A 26,963-nucleotide genomic window follows, 5' to 3' on the forward strand; every position below is an offset into this window, starting at 1 on the left:
CAGGGAAGGAAGCGAGGAAAGAAAGGAGAAAGCCTGGAAAAGGAATGGGGAAGGCACAGGGTGAAGAAAAGGGCAAGACATAGGGGAATGAGGGGGAAAAGGACAGAACAGCTGTAGAGCAGCCTAAAAAGCAGCAAGAAGCTCTGGGAGGACTGTCAAGTGCCAGATTCTGTATCAGCTGTGTATCTGTGTGCATATGTTGCCATTACTTGCTTTGGTCAGGGTTCTTGTCAGTTCTGAGCTCCTGCAGTGGGAAGAGCTCGAGCAACTGGTGCAGTCGCTGCAGACCTGTGCGATGGGGGAGTGCTTGATAAGGACAGTCCTGCAGCCCTCAGCTGGACAAATTTGCTCCGTGTGCCCAGACTGGGAGCTGTACAGTGCCCGGCCACACTGCTCCAGCTCAGAGCCCGCTGCCTGCAGCTGCATCTTTGCTTCCTTCCCTCCTGCCCAGAGCCTTGAGGGTGCTCCCACAGTCCCCTTCCCACCCCCAAAATGTCACAGAAGACAGCTGGCAGCGAGCTGCAGGAATCCCAGCACCTTGTTTTCCTTCTGCCTGCAGCTCTCTCCTCCTCTGCCACACAGGGCTCCAGCCTGCAAAATGCAAATGGTCGGGGGGAAAGGGAGTGCTGGCAGGAGCAACTGCTGCAGCTGGCCGGGGAGGGTCTGCGCACCCTGTGCCCTTCTGGCCTATCCGTCCAGCTGCAGGAAGACCAGGGTAGGGCAGCTGAGAAGCTGCCCCCATCAGAGGGGGGAACAAGCTGTCCTTCCACAGAGACATTCCTCTCATAGCCAGATGCACCCACACAACTCTCGGGCCATCTTGCCAATGGCAGCTGTGACACATCAATTCTTTCTAGGCAGGTGAATTAATTTTTTTCCATCTGTAAACTTAGGGGGAGAACTGCAGTTTTTGGTAATCTTTGTAGGAACACTGTCATGGTCCACACAGAACTCAAAATTGCAGCTTTGTGCTAGATCTGGCTGCTTAGACTTGCTAGGACCTAGAACTTCCCATTTTATGGCATGAGAAGAACAAAAAGCCAAAAATGAAACCCGCAGGGAAAGAAAGGCTTTTGAAGAAAAATACGTGGAAGTATAAACAAGACAGAGGCTGAGTGAACATTCATATGGCCCTGCACTTTCTGCCAATGGGCTCTAATCCCATTATCGTTAAATTTGCTGGGTAGTTGCATTTTGGTATTTCAATATTTAGAAACAATGCAGCAGATGCTGGCAAAAAGAAAGAAGAAAAAAAGAAAAAAAACCTCTTTTTTTAAAGCTATTTATATGCACTTGGCACAGCTCTCCTGGGTTTGGAGTAGTTTCCCTCTTTCTTCTTCGTCTTTCCCCCCACAACCCCTCCACTTCTAACTTCGAGCTCCTCTCCCGTCCTCACAGCACACAGACCGGATCGCCAGGCACTGCGCCGCCGCTCCCCCAGTCCCGTCGGAAAAGTTCTTTCCGTGGTCTCTGCTGCCACCTCCTGGCCAATGCGCGGAACGGCCGCTGCGTCCCGCAAGCACCACAACGCATGCGCGTACAAAATGCGGAAGTGCCGTTCTAACCGCTCTACTCAGCTAATCCGCCGCCTCTCTATGGTCATCAGTCCTCCAGGTAATAGCGAACATAGCGGCGAACAGCCCCGGCCCGGCAGGTTATTTCGCTTGATTAGTTTCAAGTACTCACCTACGCGTGCGTTGTTTTCGACTCCTCATTACGCGTGCGAGGGGCGCAGGGGCCGCTGGAAGCCACAATAGTCTGTTCCCGAGGCAGGCTCCAGGAATCGACTGCTCGCCTGCACCTCGAGGCTTTGTAGATTTGAATGCTAGTTATGAGTGTCCTGGCGCATGCGCTCTGTTGCCTCGAGGATTAACCATAACAAAGCTCGGCGTTTTCGCTGCGCAGAGCGAGGAGCACCAGCGCCGCGTCCCTGTGCGCATGCGCCCTGGTGCCTGCGGCGCCAAACAAACACGGCCGCAATTCCACCTATTGGCCACGAGGGGGCACCGGAGACCGCGGAAACAACAACGACTGGCTCGACGCGCAGCCACGCCGCAGCTTCCGGCGCTCTTCTCCCTGCCGTGATGGCAGAGGAAAAACGCAGTTCGATGGGGGTTGAGGGAGGAGAAAATTACGTCAATTGGAAAAAGACGAAGAAAACCAAGGAAAACTTCTCTACACCCAGCAAACCTCTGCTAAGCACGTAAGAATATTATATCTTAATTTTATAAGTCTCACTTTCTTTTTTTTAAACCAACTGTCACTGGAGCACTGTCAGTAGATGTACCAGAAATATTGACAAGGGTTAAAGAAAATTGTTCTAATGTTGTTTTGGTTTTTTTCTACTTCACATAAATCAGGAGAATTATTTGTTTTTCAGTGCCACCAGAGGAGCCATTTCTTCACTGATATTGAAATTCATTATGAATGCCTCTAACAAAAATGATTAGTTGAGCCATTGTATTTAACATGAGCATTTTCACCCACAGCCAAAGCACAGGAATTGATATTAGCAGTTTAACTCTCCAAATTTTGTTCAAAAGACTTTCATATTTCTCCAGTTCAGCTGGCTACAGTCTTGTGAGACAAACTCACAATCAGAAAATGGTTTTGATTTTTTTGCCATCAGATTTGCTGCCACATTATCAAGTCTTATTAAGGATTCCCTTTGAGTTTTAACTTGGTTCAAAGTTATTTGTTAAGGTGACAGGCTATTTCCAGTTGTGCTGTTTTGTTTTTACAAAGCATTTCTTGATGTGCAGCACATTTTGCAATGTGTTTCTGCCTATAATATTGTTTCAGGATATGTTTGCATTGGAGAGACAGGGTGTCTCAGGAGCAGAGGCAAGCAAACTACACAGAGCAGCTCAGAGTTATGAGTTTTATTTGGCATGTGCACACACACAGGTATCCATTTTTGATAGCCCCAGAAGATGGCAAGCAGAAACTCCCTAAGCAAGTGCAGTAGGAGCACTAGTAAGCTAAACCAGAATCTCTCTAAGCAAGCACAATATTACTTACTGACCTTGAGAGAGGGATGAAATTTTGGGAAGGAGTCTGCCTGCAGTGCTTTCAAAACATGTCAGCACGGCATTCCCTGCTTCAAAGTGCATCTTTCTTCTCTCCTCCACTGCAGCCTCTCTCCTGCTTCTACTCTCTTCAGAGTCTGCAGCATTTTTTTCCACCTGCATGCTGTATCCATGCAGCCAACACATGATACAGAGCCCAAATGGAACACCTGCTTGCAAAACAAATCCTTGTAAAACAAGATAAGTTAGCAAGGTTTCTCCCTAATTAAAAAAATCAATAAAAGAAGATGAAAGGAACATATATTTGCATCTACAGCCTTTAAAACTGTCAGAATACTTTGTTCCATCCCAGGATCATTCTCCTGGTGGGCCTCTAGACCCTTTCCAAATTCATCTATTTTCAAATTGTAATCTTTGAAAGCTGACATCATTTTCTTGCAAAGCATTAAGCATGGGGCCATGCTATTTGTCTGCACTGCACTATGCCCTCCCTGTGCCCCTTGGCCAGGCTGGGCTGCTCCAGGAGGCAGATGACGTGGCAGGGTGAGCAGGCAGAAGTGTGAGCTGAGCTGGGCTGTGTGTGTCCTGTGGGTTTCAGGTAGGACAAGCCTAGAATCTTAGTAGAATTGGTTTTTAGCCTTACCAAATAAAAACCAAAACAAACAAAAGAAAAAAACAACTTGTTATGTTATGTTTATGGTAGTTATAAAAAGTTAAAAGCCTTGTGATACAGAAATGCACAACATACTGTGAACAGGAAAAGAATGAGATACAGTTCAATCAGAGAAGGACATTAAAATAGCAGAAATAGGGAAAGAAACCACCTCCTTCCCTACCTTCGTCTATAGAAAAATTAGACTGCCTTGAGGAAGGTACAAAACAGATCATCTTGCTCCTTACAACTTTTAGTAACAAATAGTGCAATTTGCAGTTGCCTTTTCATACTTCTCCAATTTACATGCAACCCTAGCATACTGCTGACTGTCATGCCCTGACACACATAACAGATACTGCTCTAATCCAGTTCAGGATATGCAAAAAATGGCAGAGCTCACAGCCCTGAAATTAAGAAGAAATCACTCACTCCTTCCTGAGGGCCAATACTCACCCACACTCTCTGGAAGGCATTCTGCAGGTAGAGGTGGCTGCCAGCCTTTAAACGTGGCCAGGACCCCCTCCCAAAAAAAAAAAAAAAAAAAAAAAAAAAAAAAAAAAAAAAAAAAAAAGAGTTCACAGCCCTGAAATAAAGAAGGTACCACTCATTCCATTTCAAAGACAAACACTCACCCCACACGATAAAGAAAATAACCACCAGGTAGAGATGCTGCCCTTATGGCTGCCAGACCTTAAATGTGGTCACAAACTCCCCTCCCCCCAAAAAAGGTGATCTTACAGCTGTGAAATAAAGAAGGAATCAGTTACCCCCATTCCAAGGGCCAGAACTCACCGCACACACCACAGGAGTCAGGTTCTGAGAAGAAATACTGCCCTTATGGCTGCTAGACCTTAAAACCTTAGATGTGGTCAGAATCCCCCCCAAAAAGGAGAGAGATCACAGCCCCAAAATAAATTAAGAAAATCACTCACCCCAATTCCAAGGACTAGAGCTCATCCCACACTCCTAAGGAAGCAGTCTGCAAGTAAAGATGTTGCCCTTACAACTGCCAGCCCTTCAATGTGGGCAGGATATCCCCCCCCCCAAAAAAGTGCATTGCTGCCCTGAGATAAGGAAGTAATCCCTCACCCCATTCCAAGGACCAGTACTCACTCATGCTCCAAAGAAAACAGCCTCCAGGTTGTTTTCACCCCTCCAAGCCCTTCTACATGGTCAGGATCTCCCCCTCCTCAAAAAACAAAAAAAAAAACCAACCAACCAACCAAAGAGAAGCTCACAGCCCTAACATAAAGAAAGGATCCTCCACCCCAAAAGAGGCAGTCTCCAAGAAGAGATGCTGCCACAATGCTTTCCAGCCCTTAAGTGTGGTCAGGGAGGGGTGGAGCCAGGCTGAGCCCCATCCCATCCCAGGTGAACTGCTCCCACCAGTGCTTGCAGGGCTACACCCCTCACCAAGTGCTCAATCACTGTTTTAGGTTATGACCTCACAGTTCCCATACAGCCATGAAACAACAGAAAAAAGAACACATCACCCCATGGTCACTGTGCATCACCCCATGTTGCATTGTGGGTGCTTTCAGTGTCCCCCCACCCACCCCAATGTCCCAATGCTCCATCTCCACTCCCACCCCCACGTCCCCATGCCCACCTCTGTTGTCCCAGTGTCCCCATTCCCTCCATCCCATCCCCAGTGACCCTACAGTCACCTCCCCAGTGTCCCCAAACCCACACCGTGACCTCATGCCCTCCTCCCAGTGCCTCCCAGTGTTCATCCACCCACCCCCCACTTCCCCATGGTCCTTTCTGTGCCCCCAATGTCCCTACGCCTTCCTCGCCATCCCTAGTGCCCCCCCATCCACACTATCCCCATGTCCATTCCCAATATCCCCATGGTCCTCTTTGTGTTCCCAGTGTCCCCACACCCACCTCTACCCCCTTCCTGTCCCCATTGCCCCCTGCCCACCCCTACCCCTCAAGGGCAGGGGGGTGTGGCAGGGAGTACATCTTCAGGGCAGAGAATGATTCCCATCCTGAAACACGCTGCATCCTCATCATCGTCACTGACTGCGATGCCACCCACAGCACCACCGTGCTCACAGTTGAGGAGTGTGGCATCATGCGCTACATCACTGGGGTACAGCCCACACTGCACCATGGGGCCATGCAGGGACCACCGTGTCTTGAGAGATTGCCATCCAAGAGCATTAAAGAGGTTTAAATCCCTTAATGTTCAGTGCTTTAAGAAGTATTTTATGGTAAGGCAATTAAAAATGACCTGCTGCAGAAAGTAACAGGATCCCAGAGTGTGTTACAGGTATGGCTCAGCAGAAAATGAGCACTATGTCCAATTTCCCCCCTTGGCCTCTGCTTATCTCATAAAAACTGTAACTTTCAAAAAATAAAGGAAGCAACCCAGATCTCTGCTGGGTTGAAGGATGATGTTTTGTTGCAGGGTGGAAAGTTGCAAGTTCTGAGAAAACAATGACTGTTGAAAGGGGTCTGTTCATGGTGCAGGAAATCTGATTTCTGGAGCTGTGTGTGCATGTGTGCTCTCACTTCACAACTGCTTCCAGATAATGGGGCTACCAACTCAGGCAGGAATGGTAGGGCTGTCATCCTTAGTCTAAAGTTCAGATCTTCTTTCTGCCTTGTTACAGTTCATTTGAGGTGTTTGTAGCAATGCTCGTGGTGTTCTCAGTTTGGCTGCAACTCTGACTAAATGGAATAGAATGATGAAGGAAAATACAGAAGCTGGTATTCTCTGGGCAAATTTGTGTGCCAAATCCACCTTTAGCAGAAGAAAGATGTGGTTTTTCAGAACTCAGGAGAGCTGTACCCGCACATACTACAGGCATATTTGATGAGCTTGCATTCCCCTTCTGTTGAATCAAAAACCTGGGCTAAGAAGGAATGTTCCATGTAGGGAGAAGAAGATGATAGAACGTGTTCCTTTCAAGGCTCGTGTGGGAAATGTCAGGTCTTTCTGAAGGCACCATTCAGCCACGGGCCTTTTTTGCCAAAAAAGTAACAAGACAGGCAGCGCTGCAGAACTGAGTATTCTCCACGGATTTACTCATCGCCTGAACTAGACTGTGGCAATTGTCTTTATGATCATCAGCATATAGTTAAAAGGGAGCAGCTGACCAAGGTAAGGGCATACCAGTGAGTCTTTCCGTTTTGAAAGATTTTCATGTAGTCCTTGCTCATCTCTAAGTACTGAAGATTTATCACAGTCACAGATTCCATCTGTCTTTCATCATCACCATGGAATATTATTCCAAAAGCTGTTAAGCTATTGCAAATGACCTTATCTGAGCCATGCTCTTTTTTCTTTTTTAACTTGAAATGCTTGTTATGTATTCATTTCATGTATCTCTTATTTTTGCCTTGCCTCAAGCTGGAAGTCACTTTAAGAAAGCCATCTAAAAAATTCTCTATTTAGTATGTGTGTACATCTCAGTGTGAATTGTAGTGTATGCTATCTGTGGTTCATCCTGTACTGTAATGTGGCAGTATGGCTGTACTCTTTCCAAAGCAGCATGCCTTTTCAGAAAGCACTTCACTGACAGCTGAAGTTGTTCCTGTTTTATTGAACTGTAAGGGAGATAAGAAATGCCATGTGGAAGAAGCAGCTGTGCTGGCTGCTTCTCCTCTGTTGTCTGGGGGAACATCTGATAAGGTGCCCATCTTGTACCTATCTGTGGCTCCAGTGGAATGTGTGGCAAGGCAGAAGCGAAAGACTTGAACTTTGCAGCTGGGAAAAAGCCTACAAAATAAGACAGTTACGCACAGATTGAGATAAAAGTGACAGATGTGGATGATGAAGAAGTCCGTGTAATATCTGACCTTCTTCCTCAGAGCAGAGATTCACTGTCAGACAGGCTGCTTCAGACATTGATCTCATCACACAACTGAAGCAATGACAGCGTTTGCTTACTGCTTAAAGGGAGACCTCCAGGGTAAATGCACAAACAGGTGTACAAGAAGAGTTAGCAGTTGTCACTCTTCCCAAATGCAGTGTGATATGGGATGTGTTCAAGGTAGCAGACTTGCTGGAGGGGCAGATTTACTTGCAGCTTTATAGGAGACCTGAGATATCAGTGCAGAACTTCATGATAAAACACCGTTAGTAAAATCTATTGAAGTGGTGAATCCTCCTAGTTTCTGATTTCCATGAAGTTTGTGACTCCCTAATAATGAAATTAAAATTTGTATTATTGAAAATCATATGTTTGGTTATTTTGATCCAGCTGGACTTTCGTTTTAATATTTACCTTCCTGCCTATTGGGGAACTTGAGTAATTTTAACCTGCTATGATATTGTGCAGCTCCTCCCTTTGACAGAGTGTTGTAGGCTGTTATCAGCTTGGCTGAGGGAGCTGGGATTGTTCGATCTGCTGAAGAGGAGGCTCAGGGGAGACCTTACAGCTAACTACCTGAACTAACTACCTAACTACCTGAAGGGAAGTTGCAGTGAGCTGGACTCGGCCTCTTCTCCCATGTAACCAGTGAGACGACGAGAGGAAATGGCCTCAAGCTGCACCAGGGGAGATTCACGTTGGACGTTAGGAAATACTGCTGCTCTGAAAGAGTGGTCAGGCACTGGAATGGGCTTCCCAGGAGGTGGTGGAGTCACCGACCCTGGAGGCATTCAAGGAGTGTTTCAAGGATTTTGTGTTGAGGGACGTGGTTTAGTGAGAACTGTTGGTGATGATCTTGCAGGTCTTTTCCAACCTCGGTGATTCTCTGACAGCAGGAGAAGCAGTTATTGCATATACTTTTTTCTATTCTACGTCACTTTGTATTTGGGCTGCTGCGTGGGATCTGCTCAGGAACACAGATTATCTTAGATACCTTTGATCAGTAAAGATGAAAATGAGAATGAAGATGGGGTGGATTTTAATATCAGCTATTGGGTGAATACCAAGGATGCAAAAAGGGATTTGAAATATTGGATGGATTGAGATAAAAAACACCTAGTGGAGATTGTAGTGATTGAACTGTCTTTCCTTCTTCATGTATCAAATTGGAAAGTGCTCTTCAATATCAGGCGAAGGTGACAAATTTCAATTAAATCATATCTTTACAGATTTTTTTTCTGTTCTCATAAAAACGTTGTACAGAAGACTGCAGTATTGAAGAGGAAGAGTGAGATTCAATTTCCAGTCAACTACTTTCCTGAACATAGGTGTCCTTCTGTCGGTGTCCACATGGGAGCTAGGAACTTGACTCAGGTCCCCACATAAAGGCACCTGATGAAAGTTGAGGTGCTGCAGGGTGCTCCTTGCTTCCTGCTGCTGGTACGGACAAGTCTGGGTGTCTGGAGCTGCCTGTCACATTCAGCAGTCCTGTATGTCCTGAACTGCTGCACAGTTCTGTGCACTTTTAAGGCTGTGCTGTTGGATAAGGTGATGAGAGCACTTGACCAGTATAGGACAATACAGGAACACGGGATTCAGTCTTGTCTTGAGACTTTGGAGAGAAGAAATAAAAGTCAGCTTCAAATAGGCCCAGAACTGGGAAAGGGTCTTCCATCCCAGGCAGACCCTGCTGATGAACTGCTCAGCGTAGAGTTGTCTCACGCTCATAGTGAGGAAACATCAAGAGGAGCAAAGCTGAAAGCCTCATGGTCAGGGGCTTTGCCTGAAAGGGAGTTAAATGTTAATCTGCTTAGTTTTACACAAATTACTTTGCTCTGAGTCCCCAGAGAATGCAAGATCCTGGCCAAAATGCAGTGCAAGGAACAGCTGTGCACTGCAGTAGAACCTATTTGACGGTAAATCTGGATTTCTCACCTGTAAGATGAAACAGACAAATGCTCATAAAAGAAAGCACTTCAGAAATGTTTAAAATGTGTATATCGTGGATGTGAAGTCAGAGAGCCCCATGACATCCAATTCTCCAAGTTTAACATTTGCGTAATTAGTCTCTAGACTAATGTTACTAGATTGCCAACGATAATAATGACAGATCTGTACTAGTACCAATGAGGCAACCAGGTGATTCAGTTCATCAGCTGGAAGCTACTCTTCTGTCAGAGGTGGGTTGTATGCTGCCTATAAGAAAAGAATGTATATTAAGCTGGCTAGTTTACCCAGAATATCAGTGATTAAACAGATGCTCTTCAAGGTTTCTTTGAGTAGATGTGTGCGTGGGAGATACACATGAACACAGAAATCTTTTAAGGATACGAAGAATATATTAAAATTCCACATGTACAAAGCTAAGTATAACTGAATTGTTGTATCTAGTATTTTCTGTTCTCACCTCAGGACCAACTGCAAGTAGAGTTCAGTATTTCACTGCTAACTGTAATGTCAGAACCTTGAGAAACTCAACAAATCAATCAACAGAATTATGCTCTCTTTTTAATATAGCTGTCCCTCCTTGATGATAGCAGAGAAGGGACAGTTTGCATTAGTGTTTAATCAGTAGGTTCCCTGACTTGGTCTTGAAATGTCAGTTCTTAGTCCCCCTTGCCTTGAAAAATGAAGATACTGGAATTTGGTGTAACTCCTTTGTGTGAGAGGTACAGTCCTCCTCCCAGTATTTGCCTCATGGAAGAGCTTGCTCATAACCCATAGTGTAGTGCTCATAACCTCACATAGCGCAGTGAGTCTTGACAGAAGACTCAGTGGTAAACTCAGAAGTTTTCTCTGTTTATTTTCTTCAACCTTAAACACATTAATTTTTAGTCATTTTATTTAAACCTTGGTTTCGAGAAAATGTTACCAGTAAAACCTGGTCAGGAAAGAAGCATGATAAAATTATTCACTCTGCTACAAGTTTTCAAATTATGAAGGTGAATGAAATCCCATCTATTTGAAGTTTCATTAGAAATACCCAAGCATTTTCCTTCCTACCCCGATATACCTTAACCTAGAGGTGGCAATTAAGTCTTTGTTATCCTACAAAAGGAGGTTGAGTATGAACTGAGAAATCTGTCAATTTCTAATGGCATTTCTGTACGCCTTGTGGTGAAAGTGGTGAAGACAGATGAAAGGCAAGTAGGTTGGTCTATTAAATGATCATTCTTCACCCTGAATAGCAATTTCATGCACTTTGAATCCAAGAATTAGAGCCTCTTGTTTTGTAACTTGATCACAGCACAGTAACTCCTAAGCTAATTTCTTAAAGGCTCATCTGTAGTCTTAGCTGATTATCCTCCCACAGTGAAATGTTTGGGATGGAAGACAGCAGCAAGTAGAGATCGCTGATTTATTTGATTGCAGCCATTATGGCTACCCTAGGAGGACTTGTGAGCAAATTATGTTTTCCATGTATTCAAGCTAGAGTGAACCTTTGCCCCAACTGTACTAAATGTAACTATGTGAGATGCTTGTTAGTGTCTCAGTAGTAAGGGTGAGCACTCTATTCAGAGTCACTGCAGTCAAAGACTTGCAGGTAGTTTTCAGAGTTCAAGACAAGTGGCTCTGTGGGCATGTTGCACAGCCACGGTCCCTCATGCATCCCTACTGGGGGACTGCCAGAGTGCCCTGTGCTTCCCTTTCAGCCTCTGCACCTTTGTTTCCTTCTCAGGGAATCGGGGTAAGAGATGAAAGGCAGAGATAACATGCAGAGTGCTTTGCCCACCTGTATTTTCTGGAGAAGTGCCTTCAGATGTCTTGGCACAAGTTTTCCCTAATGATTTCATTGTGCTTTGCATATGGCTGCAGACTAGCACTGTAGGCCAACTTTGAACACACAACATAAAGTGAATGTAGGTGCCCTGCTCACAAAGAAGCAAAACTGCTTCTGACAGATTCTTGGAGATAGCAGGCAAAGTATTCACAGGTAGACCAGTAATCATAGAAAGAAAAATTGTGCTCACCCAACTAGTGAAGGGGCTCTATGGCTACACAGCACTCCGTCACAGGACGCAGCCTCGGTTCAAGAGACACTCTCTTGTCTTGGTTTTATGTTTTTTGGTCAGTATTCCACACCATCACATCTCGCAGTGCACTGGAGTTAAAAGGTTAGTACTGCCGTTCTGTGGCTTGTCAACATTTCTGGTTTCCTGGTCTCAGAAGACAAGAGGACTTTGTTGTTCCATTTCCATTCGAACAAACAGATAAGACCTTCCCTCTGCATCTTTATTCTAGGCACATCCTATGTGGCTCTAGAATGGTTGCGTTTGTTGTACTGTTTGGCCCAGACTATAAGGTCCCTCTGTTGTGCTGCTTTCTCACAGCATCACCGGCTGGCTGCCCAGGGCCCCTCTCTGGGTGGCCACCAGTGAGTCACATCCTGCCCTCAGGCACAGCCCCTGTCCCTGCCACAGAGCTGGGGGCTTTGGGGCACAGGCAAGCAGGCACCACGAGAAGAATGCTGCTGCTGCTGCTGCCACTTCTGGCCCTGGCTGAAGCCTGGTTGCATCCATTCCCCTCCCCATGGGAAGCAGCAGCAGGAGGCTGTCCTGCATGCACCTGCAGGCAGCAGGCTGGCAGTGCTTGCTGCCTTTTCTCTCCTTCTGATACACGTACATGCACAAGTGCTGCTGCAACAGAGTCCACCATCTGTTACCAGAACGAGATCCAGAACTGTGAATATTGAGTACAAAGCCGAGGGCATAGATGACTTTCAGAATGCCTACATCTACTGGTACTGACAGCTGCCTGCCAGAGCTCCTGAACGGCTCCTTTCTGTGACAGCAGAATTACAAGTTTCCTATGATTTTGAATCCGATAGGAGCAGATATTTGTCTTATAAAAGTGAGAATAAAATCTGCACTCTCTCAGTTCACAGCACACAGGACGGAGATGAAGGTACCTACTGCTGTGCCTACTGGGAGTCTCATAGCGGGAGCAGCCTGCAGGCAGCCCTTACAGAAAGCTGGCTGCAGCCTGAGCGGCACACTTTGATACAAGTGCCAAGAAACACAGCAGCCTTCCTGCCCCCATCTCTCAGCCTTCAAGGCGTCCCCACAGGCTTAAGCAGAGGAAGGAATTCCAAGACGAAAGCCAAGACACTTACGTGGCACTGTCTGTGTCACTATTCTGTGCAGTCTGAATCCATCGTTTCCTCTCCCTGCCAGCAGCCGTCCTGCCCCTAATGTTCACTTTTTCAATGCTGGAATGGCGGCACTAAAGGACTTGATGCAAAATGATGGATCCGCCACAAGGAAACTGGCAGTAGGAGTTTACAGAACATGTCCTGATGTGAGCTCTGTAGTGCATGCTGCAGTCGACAAAGACCTGGAGAAGATCCAGAGCAGATTCACTCTCTTAGTCAGAGATGGGGGAGCATAACTCTGGAAAGAACATGCGGTGGTAGGGATGCTGTTTGTGGAGACAAACAACATCCAGGGTTGGTGCAGATGGCTGAGGAGGCCCATGGAGTTGTTCCAGGCATGAGGAAGTCAGGAGTTCACCATCAACTAGTCAATTTGTGCTACAAAAGCAGGCAGCACTTTCTAGGCAGGGCTGATGAAAGATGCTTCTGGGACAGACCTGGGGGTCTGAGGAGAGCAGAGTGACCTGGGGAAGGGCACAGCTGAACAACCCTGCTTTCTACGTGTGTGCTTAACAAGATTTATGGGTAAGATGAAATGGGATGTAGCAGATAGATAGACAGATAGGTGCACACAAAACAGTTGCTGGATTGAATATTTTAGGTCTTCTCTACAGTGAGAGAATTGAGTCAGATGGGGGCCCGCATTTTGAAAGTTCCCTTGCAAATACTTGGGCCAAAGATCTTGGCATCGAGTGGACTTATCTCACATTCCCTTGCATGCACCAGCTGCTGGTAAAATCCAACAGGACAGCGGGTTGTTGAAAATGAAGTTGAAGGCAATGGGGGAAGGAAGATTAAAGCAGTGGGAGAAGCATTTGGCAGAAGCCACCTGCTTGGCCAGTGCTCAAGATCTATGAGCCTAGGACCGGCGCAGTGGAAATGCTGATACCACGAGGTATCTTACTGTGAAGACTGTATGGGAGCTGCTGAATCACAGCCTGAACCTCTGGTTGATCACCTGAGGTGAGCGCTGATCAGCCCTGGGAACACAGTGAAGGCAATGCGCTGTGCTGCTGGAAGGGATGGAGCCTGGCTGCGCCTCTCTCCTGGACCCCATTGAAGAACTGACTGCCAGTGGGGAAGGGTCTCTTTTGGAGATCCCTCCTTTGGAGCTTTCCAGTGAGCCCAGGATAAGGGTAAGCCCTTTATCTATTCTTTTTGGTGTAATAACCTGCTTAGCCAAACTCTCTTGTATGTTTCTTACTTATAACACCTGGATCATCACTGATTATACAAAAGACTAAAGAAATTAAATGAGAACTTAAGTCACAGAAAAGCATTCCAACTCACTGCTCCATCACAACATTGTTTATTGGAAGAGTCACAGAACAACTTTTATTTATATATTTTGTAAATAATATAATAAAATATATTTATTTCTATTTAACTAAGACATATGTAAATAATATAGTATATTTATTTCTATTTAATTGAGGCCTATGTAAATAATATAATGTAATGCATTAATTTATATTTAATTAAGGCATATAACTTCAGAATTAACTTAAATCCTTATCATACAAAAGGTCTGCTGGTGGTGGCTTCAGAAGGACCTTTCCTAGCTTGAACTTCTTGGCTCTGAACTGCTCCAGCTCTCCGGCTGTTAGTTCCATCTTCGGTGTGTGTAACTGCCCTGCTCTGATGCCGTGTGGATGCAGGAGGCGCAGACGCGGCGCTGTGTGCAGAGGCACTGGCAGTCGGTGCGGCCAAAGCACTGCTTGCACCCAGGTGAGAAGGTTCTGTAGCTGCCTTGGGAGCAGCGACAGCAAGCGGAGCGGTGCTGGAAGGATTTGCCGCAGCAGGGCTCGCAGGGCCCGGAAGCCCAGAAGTCCATGGCCAGCGGCCGTTCCAGGAGCGTTAAGTGAGGAGCAGGCTGCGGATGGAGCTGCAGAATCCCCAGTCCCAACAGGATGGGGACAGCTGTGGGAGGACGTCACCCCGAGGGCAGGAGGACTGGAGGCAGCAGCAGAGCTCCCCACAGCTGGAGCGCTTCCAGATGAGACGCTGGGATTTGCAAGGACAAGCGGGCAGCACCGCTGCTGCTGTTGGCTGGAGAGCCTGCAGTGAGGAAATGGATAGGAAGGCTGAGGATGGGTGCACCTGCCATACTGAAACACAGTTGCGTTTCAGTGCTGCAGAAGAACACTTATCAGCGCCTGTTTAATTGCTGGTTCCTTATGCAGAAACTTACTTGGGAACCCAGTGCTTGGGGCTTACTGTCCTCCCAGTCCAAGAGAAGGTAATGGTGGAGTGACCACTTTCCAAAGTGGCTGAAAAACTTCCAAATACATCCGTGAAAACTACATTCCAACACAGGCAAGTGTCTTTCAATCCACGCTTAAAGCAAAAACCCACGTGTGCCGACCAACCGAACGTAACTGAGAAACTGATCCAAACGCTGGCCACGAGCAATCACAGAATCACAGAATCACAGAATCACAGAATCACCCGGGTTGGAAGGGACCTCAAGGATCATGTAGTTCCAACCCCCCTGCCTAGCAGGGCCACCAAACATACACATTCAGATCAGGTTGCCCAGGACCCCGTCCAACCTGGCCTTAAACACGTCCAAGGACGGGGCATCCACAACCTCCCTGGGCAGCCCGTTCCAGGGCCTAACCACTCTCCTTGTAAAGAACTTTCCCCTAACATCCAACCTAAATCTTCCCTCCTTCAACTTGGATCCATTTCCCCTAGTCCTGCTGTTGTCAGCCCTTTTGAAGAGTTTACTCCCCTCCTGGGTGTAGGTTCCCTTCAGGTATTGATAGGCTGCAATGAGGTCACCCCGCAGCCTTCTCTTCTCCAGGCTGAACAAGCCCAACTCTCTCAGCCTGTCCTCGTAGGGGAGGTGCTCCAGCCCCCTGATCATCTTAGTCGCTCTCCTCTGGACCCTTTCCAAAATCTCAATGTCTTTCTTGTACTGAGGGCTCCACACCCGGACACAGTACTCCAGATGGGGCCTCACAAGAGCCGAGTAGAGAGGGACAATCACCTCCCTGTCCCTGCTGACCACCCCTCTCCTGATGGAGCCCAGGATCCCATTTGCCTTTCGAGCTGCCAGAGCGCACTGCTGGCTCATGTTCAGTCTCTCATCCATCAGGACCCCCAGGTCCTTCTCTGCCGAGCTGCTCTCAAGGACCACTCCTCCCAGCCTGTATAGGTGCCTGGGGTTCTTCCGGCCCAAATGCAAAACCCTGCACTTTGCCGTGTTGAACCTCATTAGGTTCACCCGAGCCCAGCCCTCCAGCCTGTCGAGGTCCCTCTGAATGGCATCCCTTCCTTCCACCGTATCAACTGCACCATTCAGCTTGGTGTCGTCAGCAAACTTGCTGAGGGTGCACTCAATTCCCTCATCGATGTCATTAATAAAGATGTTAAAGAGCACCGGTCCCAAGACAGACCCTTGGGGGACACCACTTGTTACCGGCCTCCACCTGGACATAGAGCCATTGACCACCACCCTCTGTCTGCGGCCTTTCAACCAATTGCTCATCCATCGGGTCGTCCACCCATCAAATCCACTTCCTTCCAATTTGGAGATGAGGATGTGGTGGGGGACCATGTCAAAGGCCTTGCTCAGGTCCAGGTAAATGACATCGGTCGCCTTCCCTTCGTCCACCAATGCCGTCACTCTATCATAGAAGGCCACAAGATTAGTTAGGCATGACCTTCCTTTGGTGAAGCCGTGCTGGCTGTCTCGGATCACATGCTCATTCTTTATGTGACCGAGCATGTTGAGCAATGGCTACTTTAAACAAAACGCTCTCAGGCTACTGTCTGCAAACACCCTAGAAGCAGGAATCTGTTGACTGACAGGCAAAAAGTAATTGCAATCACCAAAACCCCTGGAGCTCTCATTCTCCTCTCCCTTGTTCTAGTTTGCTTCATGACTCTATCTGTATCTGCTTTGGCTCAGTCTGCTCTCTGAGTGCAGAACAGTCATCTGTGCTGAAGTCTGAACCCTGAGCTCTGCCTAAATGGGAATCCTAAGAAAACCTTCACTCGATATTTAAGAGAAAAGCAATATCAGGAACAGAAGTACTTTACCTTTCCTTAACACTTACCATCGATGCTGTTCTCCAGGCATTTAAAGCCTTCAGCTCCTGCAGCCTGTTTCTCCATTGTTGCACATACTGATGGACAGCGTTTATCTAAACGTGGGAAAACACAAACATGCTTTTGTTAAGCATGGCTTTTGTTTTTTTCTTATTTGGGTCCCTTTCCCCCCCTTCCCCCCCCTTTGCCTTCTTTAAAAGGGGGAACAAGAGTGATCTGAGCTACTGCAAGGAAATTTCAGACTGGGCAATTCAGGTTTTGCCCCACTTTATGAGCAGAAACTCCTGCTTTGGATAATACGTTTTGTAGCTGCATCATTGGTGAGGCCTGTGCCACGCAGTTATCAGAAAGGGGCAGGGAGAATCATAGACCTGTTTGAGTCAGAAGGGACCTTTAAAGCCATCTGACCCAATTCCCCTGCACTGAACAGGGTCACCTATGGCCACATCAGGTTGCTCAGTTATGGCAAAGCCTTCAGGCCAGCAGCTCCTGCTGTTTTCTACTCCCTGCACAGAAAAGTGAACGTATGAGGGCATTGGTATTCAATGAGTCAAGAGCAGCCACCTGAAGAACAGGAACCACTGCTACCCTGAGCGTGTCCACAGAAAGCTCAGTTGTTCTGAATACTTACATAGTATCCTGTGCTCTCCATTGCACTGCAGTTATAATACGCCAGGTGCAGCTCCTCAGGGGAGATCTCTGGAAAGCTTGCAGGGAGGCAAACAATCAGCATGCTCCAAAGGGAATACAACAAAAATACAAAATTGCCCTCTGGAGTTACACAAGAAACGGCCAATGCGACCACTTTCCTGAAAAAATGAAAATGTAAACGAATGGCAAAGCCGACTGCGTTCCAAATGCCTGCAGGAGCCGAGTGCTGGGCATTTGCATTTCTGCTTCCTTAATTTTCCTGAGAGGAGCTTGCTCCACAAACATCACTCAGCTGATCTCCAAATGTCATCTCCTCAGGAGGCTTTGGGTAACTAACAGAACTGCACCCACAGCACTGCTGCTGCTGCTGCTGCTGCCGTGGGCTGTAACTGTCCTTTGCTGGGTTTTTCCTTGTCACCTGGACTTGAAGCACTGAAGATGACTCATTAGTCCTTAATAAAATACAGCCATTACCAAAATCAACATGTAGAACAATATTAACAGATAATTATCACCCAGCTACTTATCTGGAACTTGTTTTAGTTTCTCACTTCAGAGAAATCACAAGTACAGATTCATCAGTTTTACAAGTACTTTAAATATCAAAGTGACAATGAGCACTGGAAGTGAATTGCAGAGAGTCAATTAGCTTCTAATTCAGCTTCTAATTACTGGAGGTGGGCTTGGCAGCCAAAGAGCCAATCCAGTTCCTAGCTATACTAGAAAACTTGCACTTAGCCAGCTGGGCCTTGCCTGGAACTTGCCACTCATTTGTTCCTAAGACACAGAAACATCGTGTTGAATGCTGAACTTGAGTAGAGTTTATTCCAGCTATCCCCAGAGGCTTTTTTTTTTTTTTTTTTTTTTTTCCAGAATCCTTCCTGCAGTAAAGACTTGGGAGAAGTTGCAGCTGTGCTGCACAGCTCTCTGATCAATGGAAAGAAGATGCCTGCATGTTTTATGTTCCTGATTTCCTAGAACTTCTCAAAAATATAATTAACATACGGTAATGAAACACTGCTTGGTAACTGGGTGTCTGTGCTCTACATTCGTGTTCCTGTGGCTCCTGACAAGTGTCTGTCAAAATGAGGAAGGAAGAAGAGCATCTTGTACAGATGCTATTTATGATTTAATATTTACTACTGCCACAGGCACATTGAAATCTGCTGGAGAATGCAAAAGCAGCTGCATTCCACTATGTCAGAAGCGGATTGTTTATCAGACACCTGGTTTGAAGCCCAGTAACTCTGCAAATCATCTGTGTGTGTCTTGGAAAACAGGGAATGAGATAGATGACACCAAGCTTTTCTCTGCAGGTTAGAGCAACTGTGAGGTTTAACAAAACTGCTCACTTTGTATTCACAGAGTAAATGAGAATCAATTCACCAAGAGCAAAAATGAGCTCAGGGAGTAAGGACAGCAATATTAATATTTATTCAGTGCATCCTGTGGAGCTGTGTTGCATTTTCTGGACTGGGAGCAAATAAGAAAATTCATGGCATGGTTGCATTAGATGCCTGGAGCAGAAGCAATCATTTTCCATCCCAGTGCTGCCCAGAAGACGAATTCAGTAAGTGGAAAGCTGCAGGAGACTTCCTTAGAGTAACTCCCCCAGGCTGAGACATGAGTCAGGACAAGGCATGCAGTGATGTCACTGCCTGCATTGCCTCATGGCAGCACGTGGCAGCCACCTTTGGTACCCATTGCCATCCCTGGCCATTTAATGCCGCCTTGTGAAAACCGAAATTCTCCTTGGAACTCGTGCATCCAAGGTGAGACATAGTGCCTTAGATCGCAATAAATCACTCGGGCACTGATGTGATACAATTCCAGTTTTACTGTGCTATCAGTTCTTGCCTAGGATAAAGCATGGCAAGGTGGCTTTTTTCCTATCACACAGGACAAGCTGCAACCCTGAGAATTTGGCAATGAAGAGGAGCTGTCTGGGTCTCATCGGTGTATCAGTCACTGCAACACTCTCAAGTCAGAGAAAGCATTTTTAATTTCTGCTTAGTGGAGCCACACCACATTTTCAGTATAGGCTGGGATTCCTTTATAAAGAATTTAAGCCTTTCCATAAACAATCTTTTCCTGCTTAATAGTCTTTAGCCCACAAATGGCCCTGCCTGTAAAGCACAGAGAAAAACAGGCTCCAGCAAGGTGCTGGAGACTACAGCTGTGCATCCAAACAGCACCTGTGCAATAACAAGGGTTGTAAGAAGCTAGAGTCTGCGACCAAGTTAGGAAGACCTGCATCTGATCAGAGCTGGGTTTCACTGCAAGAGGAGCGAGCTCTGAATATTTCTCCCATCAAAGCACTTCCCCACCAACCTCCTCCCACCTGCTTGCCTCTGTCTAACAAGCTGGAACTAAGAATTTTCAAGTAAGATGTCGCTTTCTTCAAGTGATTTCTGCACCTGTTGACATTACACTAATAACTTCTGCAGAAGCAATAGCTACTTCATAGTAGTGCACAACCAAAGCACATTAACTCTCATCAATAGTTTTGACAAAGCAAAAAATAGAGATAACATCACACTTCTCTAACAAGGAAAATCTTTGGCCTACAAACAAGAAGCACAAACCATTTTTTAAATTACGCGTTATGTATTTAAAAACATGATGAACAAACTTCTTCAGAGAGGCCGTAGTATCATCAACTTCTATTTAATATATAAAACAGACGTATAGATATAAAAAACACATATGCAGAGAAAGGGCCATAAGCTTTATTGCTTTGCACCCTGGTCGGCAGTTTTAGACTAAATAGTCTACATGTTTCTGACCACTAACAGCCAAGGAGGAGGCTACTAGCATTCTACTCTTGTTATGCTCAAATTCAAAGCCAGACTTCATCATCAAGTTAAGCTTAAAAAAATGGGAAGATCTCATTAGTTCACAACTCATCCTGGAATTATTTCATTTTTATGCCTCTAATCTGTGTTCATAGATTACACATAAATAAGTACAGGCTTCCTATCAGCACTTACCAGAGTACAAGCACAAAAAGCTCAATAGGCAGCTTCAACTGGAAATGAATCAGAACAGACCAGAAGACAACAGTGTGGAAGCAGGAAGTATGTGAGAAATTCTTCAGAACCTGGCATGACGACACTGCCTCGTAGCTGCAGCTGCAAGTGAAACTTCTTGCAAAGCACCCTCTCATTAGGGGAATGATGAAGAGCTATGACAGACACTTGTCTTTTGTTGCAAATGAAGCACTTGGAGAAGAACCTCTAATACAGAGTCATGTGTATGCAGAGTTTAAGTAGCATCTCTTACCAATATCGTATTTACTCCGTTCTCCTTGCTCTGGTGCCTGTGGACTGACATCTCCCACATCAACTGCGCCGAGAAAAGATCTCTTTAGAAGCTCCACTCCCAAAGAGGCTTTCAAACAATGTAAATAAACCACTTTTGTTTGCAAAAGATTCCACAATTTATTTCAAGAAGTCCTCCTTGCCGTGCCTTAAGTTCAGCAACATATGACCTAGAAAAACATAATGTCACATAAGAACACTCAACTTAAACAAGGACAACAATATTTGATGCAGTGGGTTGTTCCTGCTGCTTCAGACTGGGAATCAAGATTTCCCTTTATGATATTTACAAATTTCTAATTTACACTCTCCCTATAATTCACTCTTTTAGCATATGACCTGACAGCAGTCCCAAGGCATTTTTCAATCCAGTTCTCCACAGTTACTGTGTATTTTTATTATAAGGGCGCTGCAATTGTCTTCAAAATAAGTAGCTGTCAGTCTCATCTATTCAGGAACAATTCAGCCCGATGCCCAGTGTTTTCTTTGTTTTCATCTCCAGCCCATAGGATAGTGAAGACTGAAAATGACTACCTCAGCTTTACCAAAAAAAAAAAAAAAAAAGCAGAAAACCTGTTGGAACAAAGAAGGGAACAAAAGTGACAGGAAAGAGCAATATTTTCTTTTACACTTGGGACTAGCAAAGCTTACAAGTAGTGTATTAGTAGGCAGAAACCAGCAGACTAGGAGACACTGAAAGTTAAATTCTATTTTAACGTCCTGGAGACAAAAAGAAAAAGCCCAGTACGTGTCAGGATCAAACCACTGTTCTGCATTTCATACGCAGCCAAAACGCAGAACATTTTATGGTGTGTTCCAAGACACCAAACGTGCTCTTTAACAAGCCTTTAGCTCTGACATTAGCAGCTCATAAGATTAAAATGGAACTATGGAACATTTGTAATTATTATTTTTTATTACCAGACTGGCTTTTTTGGTCGCAGGCCAACGTTTCCAGCGTATCTTGCCCAGCACGATCTCCTCTCGTTAGTTTTGACTTTGGTTTAGGAATCTGGTGAAGAAAGAAAAGAATTGCTACAGCTTCTTGACAATAAAAAGCAAATCACTTCATTTAGTCTTAAAAGTTAGGAAACAAGCTTGTTTCTTTTCAGGAAAGGACACGAGGTGAGTAACTGAACAATTGCAAACAGCTGTAAGAGTGCACAAGAGAAAGCGATGTTTTGAACGCAAGCACTTGTGCAAAAGGAAAACTGATTGTATTCCATAAAGCAAAGAATTAAGCTTGATCAAGCTCTGCTGTCTGTGCAATAAGTATGTGAGAGCTACTCAGGTCATTCCCCTCCCTCCCGTTTCAATAACCTTAATATTAGTTAATTTAGCTGCATTACAGAGAAGGGAACAGCTGTACTGCAGAAAATACACTTGTTAGCCCTTAGGAGTCATTTACTTCTGATAAGTGAAACGGATGGGATTTTCTTCACACCCGTTGAAATCTTTTAAACAAGTATGGAAGAGTAAGATTTGGCGAGGAGACGGCCTTAAACAGCAGCTAGTTTTTGGAATATGGGTGTTCAGTGTGTGTACAGCGAGAGCATTCAATTGCAATCACTAAATGCACAAATTGAACAGGGACTTACATGGAAACTTTTCAGGTAACACAAGGCTGCAAGTTCACACGCATCTCTCCATCGTGCCTCGCTGTTCTGTGCCATTTTCAGCAGGAAAGTTCCAGCATGTATGTAGAAATGTCCTTTCATTTCAAGGAAGGTACAAGACAGCTCATCAGGTCCATTCGCACACGGTCTCACAGAGTGAAGCACACGATCAAAACTGGAACATAGGAAAGATTCCTTTTCAACCAAGTCCTGGCCTCCCACTTATACTAGACCCCTATCACTGAGTCTTCTCTGAGGCCTGTAGCTCAGACACACAGCTTGGGGATCACGCCTTAGCAACATTTTTTCTTTGCAGTTATTACAGAGGAACTCCTCTCCCATCCACAAAATGGCTAATCACTGAACATGATGCCTGCTAGAAGTTCTGTGACCCAGAAAAAATATTCCATTTCTTTTTTTTTTTTTAAGCAGAACAGTTAAAACAATACCTTTCAAGGGCCACTCTGCTTTCTCGAACATCTCTAGAAGCAAGTGTATTTTTAACCAAGCTAGAATAGGCCAGCAGATGATCCTTCTTGACAGCTCTCCAATTATTTTTATCAGACTCCAAGTCTCGTACTGATTCAAGGTATTCCTAAAGAACAAAGTTCATTAGAGAATGAGAAACCACCATCCTTACATGAAGGCAAGAGGTTCTCCAGAACACCTTGCTACATAATCCAGTTCCCCAGGTGAGACATTAACATATTTTTCAACTCTGGAAGGCTTAAGAAAATCCTAAGCAAATCATGGGTTTCAGCAGACGCTGCATTTGAAGGAGTTAAGCCACTTGAGAATTAGCTGTATCACTGTAACGATACTAAGAGAATAACACTAGTTTCAAGGACATGGCAGATTACGACAGGACCAAAACATGATTAAATACCTAGAACGTCTTTATGACGCACTAACACCATTCCAAGCTGGAGCCTACAGGTATTTTCTTCTCCGCCTCCTGACAGTGAAGCGCAGCATCTCTTAATCTGTTATTTGAACAGTAGAGAGCAACCAGTCTGATGTTAAGGTAGGGATCGTCTGGTCTCACACAGAGCTCGGTCTGAATCATATCACAGAGCTGATTCCAGCCATCTTCGCCTTGACGCTCCAGTAACTGCTCCTATCAAATACAAAGGCAACATGTTAAAATTGCATTCTCCACGAAAGCCTCTTCAGCAACTACATTACCTGACTGCTTTCTCACTGCCACTACTGACTACATTACTCAAACTGCTCTGCAAAGCTCAAAGGTGCTACAGAGAGTTTGGAAAGCATTTTAGAAGTGAGAAAAGAAAAAAAAAAAACCAAAACTTTAGAGTTTGCATCTTGTAGATGCTAAGTTAGATGCTAAGTTGTCAAATTTGAACCAGATGATTTGACACACTTCAATACAGAGCAGCTTGACTGGAAAAAAAAAAAAAAAAAAAAAAAAAAAAAGCCACACAAAAAACCTCGAAGCACAAGCCTCTCAAGACTTCAATTTCATTGCTGTTGTGCTCCAGAAAACTAACGCCTGTGCAAAAGTGAGATCATATGACTGAAAGCACTTTCACAGCATTAGGGAATAAGAGCATCTCCTACACTTGACAGTTTTTAACTCAAATAAAAAAACCTAGAAAGCGGAGTAGTCATGTAACAGAGTGTATGGGAACTGCTGAATCACGGCCTGAACCTCTGATTAATCACCTGAGGCGAGCCATGAGTCAGCCAGAGGAGCACAGGTGAAGGCAATTCAAACTCCTAGACCTATTTAATAAGGTATAAGGTTAACAGTGCATACAGACACAATCTCCTGTTTGCCCTTAGACGCAAACAGAGCCCATTTGCTCTCAGTCTTACACTCCAGACTCCCAAGGTTTCACAGTGATAGGCTCTATCAAGGAGTCTGATAGACTCTTGGCTGACTTGCTCACAGTTACATCTTTCCCCACATCTCCCCCTTCCTTATTAACAAAGAAGGCACGGTTCATAGCATCCTGTATCATTTTTGTATACACTGCAACAAGTGTGAAACACAAATCGAAACACACAAAAAGGCAATGAGCCAAACTAGTCCTAATTTTAACAAATTCTGTATCTACCCTGCAAAAACCCCTCAAGAGACCCCTGAATACATTCCATCCACCTTGGAGCTGTTCCTTATCCAGAGAAAAGCAGGACTCCGCACGGGGTTGCTTCTTTCAGCGCAGCACTTCTTGCAGCCTGAACTTCCTTGCAGCTTCTGTGCAGCACGAGCTTCCTTCCAGCACTCTCGGTCCGACTGGGTCCTTGTATGGACTCAGATATGAGCAATCCACATTGTTTATTACAGGTTCTCACAAAGCTGATATACCTTCACAAGTTTCCTTTTGTAGTGTTCTGTTCTATCCTACTTTAAAGTCCCCACCCCCCTCCCTTTTTTTTTTTTTTTAGTAAGAATCTGTTAATGAAAACTGCTAGGATTTTGCTGTTTTCCTATGACGTTTTGTGGTGTCATGAAAGCATAAGATCCTAACAACCGTAAAACCTTCCTGTATTTATGTACCAGAGTTTGAACTAAAATAAGTTCTATTTTTGTGTGTGCTTCTGCTTATGTGACTTTCTTAGGGAGTTCAACCCATATGGATCTAATGCTCGCAATATCCAGGACTATGAAGCCCTATTTTGTAAGCCCGTTTCTATAGCAGTGCGCCTGATTGCCATTGAAACAATTCATAGTTGGATGTCTGGGTGACTTGTAGAACAGGGACCTTCGCTCACTGATGCTTTCCATGTAAATCTTGTAAAATTCTTGGTCTGTGGGAGACAGATCATTCTGTGTCATAGGACAGGATCTTTTTGTTTTGTTTTCTGTGAAATATAGCTGTAAAGAAAAAAAAGACGAGCATATGGAAAATACACGAATCTCGGAGGCAGAGATCTGGAGTGGAATTTTATTTTAGACAATCCTCTCTTTCCTCTCTTTCTAAAGCAATGTGCTGAGCAGCTGTAGTGCACAGTGCCCTGTGTGCACCTGTCCCTTCCCAAAGGTAAAGTGTTCCAGAAAAGTTAAGGTTGTCCATCTGCTTCACGACAGATCCTACAGAATCCATTTGCTGATCTAACAATGAAGTGCTCTGGCATGACGCAAAAAAAAAAAAAAAAAAAAGGCAGACAAAGTGCCAACATTGTAGCTCTCAGAACAGCTAGGGCCAAAGATGAGGGTGGGAGCTGGGCACAGCCCCTCCTCCCAGCACTGTGGCTGCTCACAGCCCCTCTCAGCCCTGCAGACCATCTGGGTGCAGGGCAGGAGCTGTGGCTGGGCAGCACTTTGAGCAGGCAATCAGCTGCAGCTCTGCTAGTGCACTGCTTTCACACTGTGCTCTGCAGCTGTGTGTTTTCTGCTTAAGACTGGAGCAGAACGCAAAATGCAAGAGATGAAACAAATCCCACTGGAAAACCTTTGAGAGGGAAATCTGTTCAGTTCTCCTGTTACAGCTCTACAGACTTTTTTAAGTGACAGAAGTGATGTTTTTCCTTTTTTCTTTTTTCTTTTTCTTTTTTTTTTTTTTTTTCCCCTCCCTCTTTCTTCTTCTGGCTCAATGGAAGAGGGAAGCCTTGTTATGGTGGGTGAGCATTTTATATATTTATTGAATTTCTTACATTTCTGTGCTCAGGTCACGACCCCTGAGATGAATCAGGCAAGGTGCTATCAGAATGGGCTGAGAGGCTCCAGCCTCACCTCAGAGCTCTCCAGCTTAAACAATGAAGGGCTGAGACAACCTCATGCCACACAGCATCAACCTCTGAAGATGCAGCACTTACCAGGGAGCAGGAGATCAGATCCTTGACAGTTCAAATGCAAAGTGTTGCAGCTGCAAGGGGCATTAGGTGTAACTTGCTTTTGTTAACAAATCTCTTCCTAAGCATTCTTCCTCACCGCCACACTACCCCATACTCACAGAGAGCTGGACTGAGGGCTGCAAGGGGATTGTGTGGAGTGGGGCACCTGCTAGAACACTGGGGAGCATGCAGGAAGGAGAACTTGGCTTATCCAACGTATTCATTCATCCACAGCAGCAGTGGTCTCAGGCTCCCAGAAAACCCTGTTCCTCCCACGGGGGTGAGGAGCTGAATGGAGAACTGAGTGGAGGACAAATGCTGTGGAGAGATGAGTCGATGGCAGTGCTGGGTGCCCCCGCTTCCCTTCTTGCTTCACTTGCATGCAGAAGAGAGTGTGGCCTATGAGGTCATGCATTTTTGTGTTTGGTGGGAAGCTCTGCTCCGAGGAGAAATCCTCTGTGCAATGCAGCTCCACTCAGGGATTTGGAGAGTGGACAAAGTTTCAGCAGCTGCTTTAGCATCAGATAAAGGCAAACACTGCAAACACTATCCATAATTTGTATTGGGTGCTTTGCAGGTGGCTGTGGGTTTTGAAATAGGAATCAAGCAAACCCAGGTGTATGAACCTACGCAGGTCTTACGCATGCCTGAATATCTGAGTCAAAACTAAGAACAATAATCATGATTATTTGGCTGCTGGGAAAGTATATCTTAAATGCAGCTCATTAATTAACTCCCCTTCTCTCCTTCAGGCAAAGCAGAACAGGCAGGAAGAATGAAAGCAGCAGGGAAAACTCCAGCACGTGGAAATTGGCCTCATGTAGTGTAAATGCAGGTCCTACAGATCGACAAAGAGCCTCCTCAA

At 45.4% G+C, this 26,963-nt stretch overlaps 1 protein-coding gene and 1 pseudogene across 1 annotated transcript in view; one reads left to right on the forward strand and one right to left on the reverse strand.

Annotated features, from left to right (window-relative positions):
- The window catches only part of LOC125701101 (nucleoporin NUP42-like), a 30,229-nt gene extending 13,407 nt beyond the window's left edge, over positions 1-16,822 (reverse strand). Inside the window, 5 exon segments of the mRNA XM_048962656.1 lie at positions 1,687-14,310; positions 14,312-14,492; positions 14,495-14,674; positions 14,677-14,715; positions 16,722-16,822. Of these exon segments, the coding sequence (XP_048818613.1) occupies positions 14,157-14,310; positions 14,312-14,492; positions 14,495-14,674; positions 14,677-14,715; positions 16,722-16,779 (612 nt within the window). The 5' untranslated portion in view covers positions 16,780-16,822 and the 3' untranslated portion in view covers positions 1,687-14,156.
- On the forward strand, positions 11,770-12,697 carry LOC125701098 (uncharacterized; annotated as a pseudogene).
- Positions 16,823-26,963: the final 10,141 nt, after the last annotated feature.

Source organism: Lagopus muta, chromosome 16 (assembly GCF_023343835.1).
Source record: "Lagopus muta isolate bLagMut1 chromosome 16, bLagMut1 primary, whole genome shotgun sequence".
NCBI classification, from domain to species: domain Eukaryota; kingdom Metazoa; phylum Chordata; class Aves; order Galliformes; family Phasianidae; genus Lagopus; species Lagopus muta.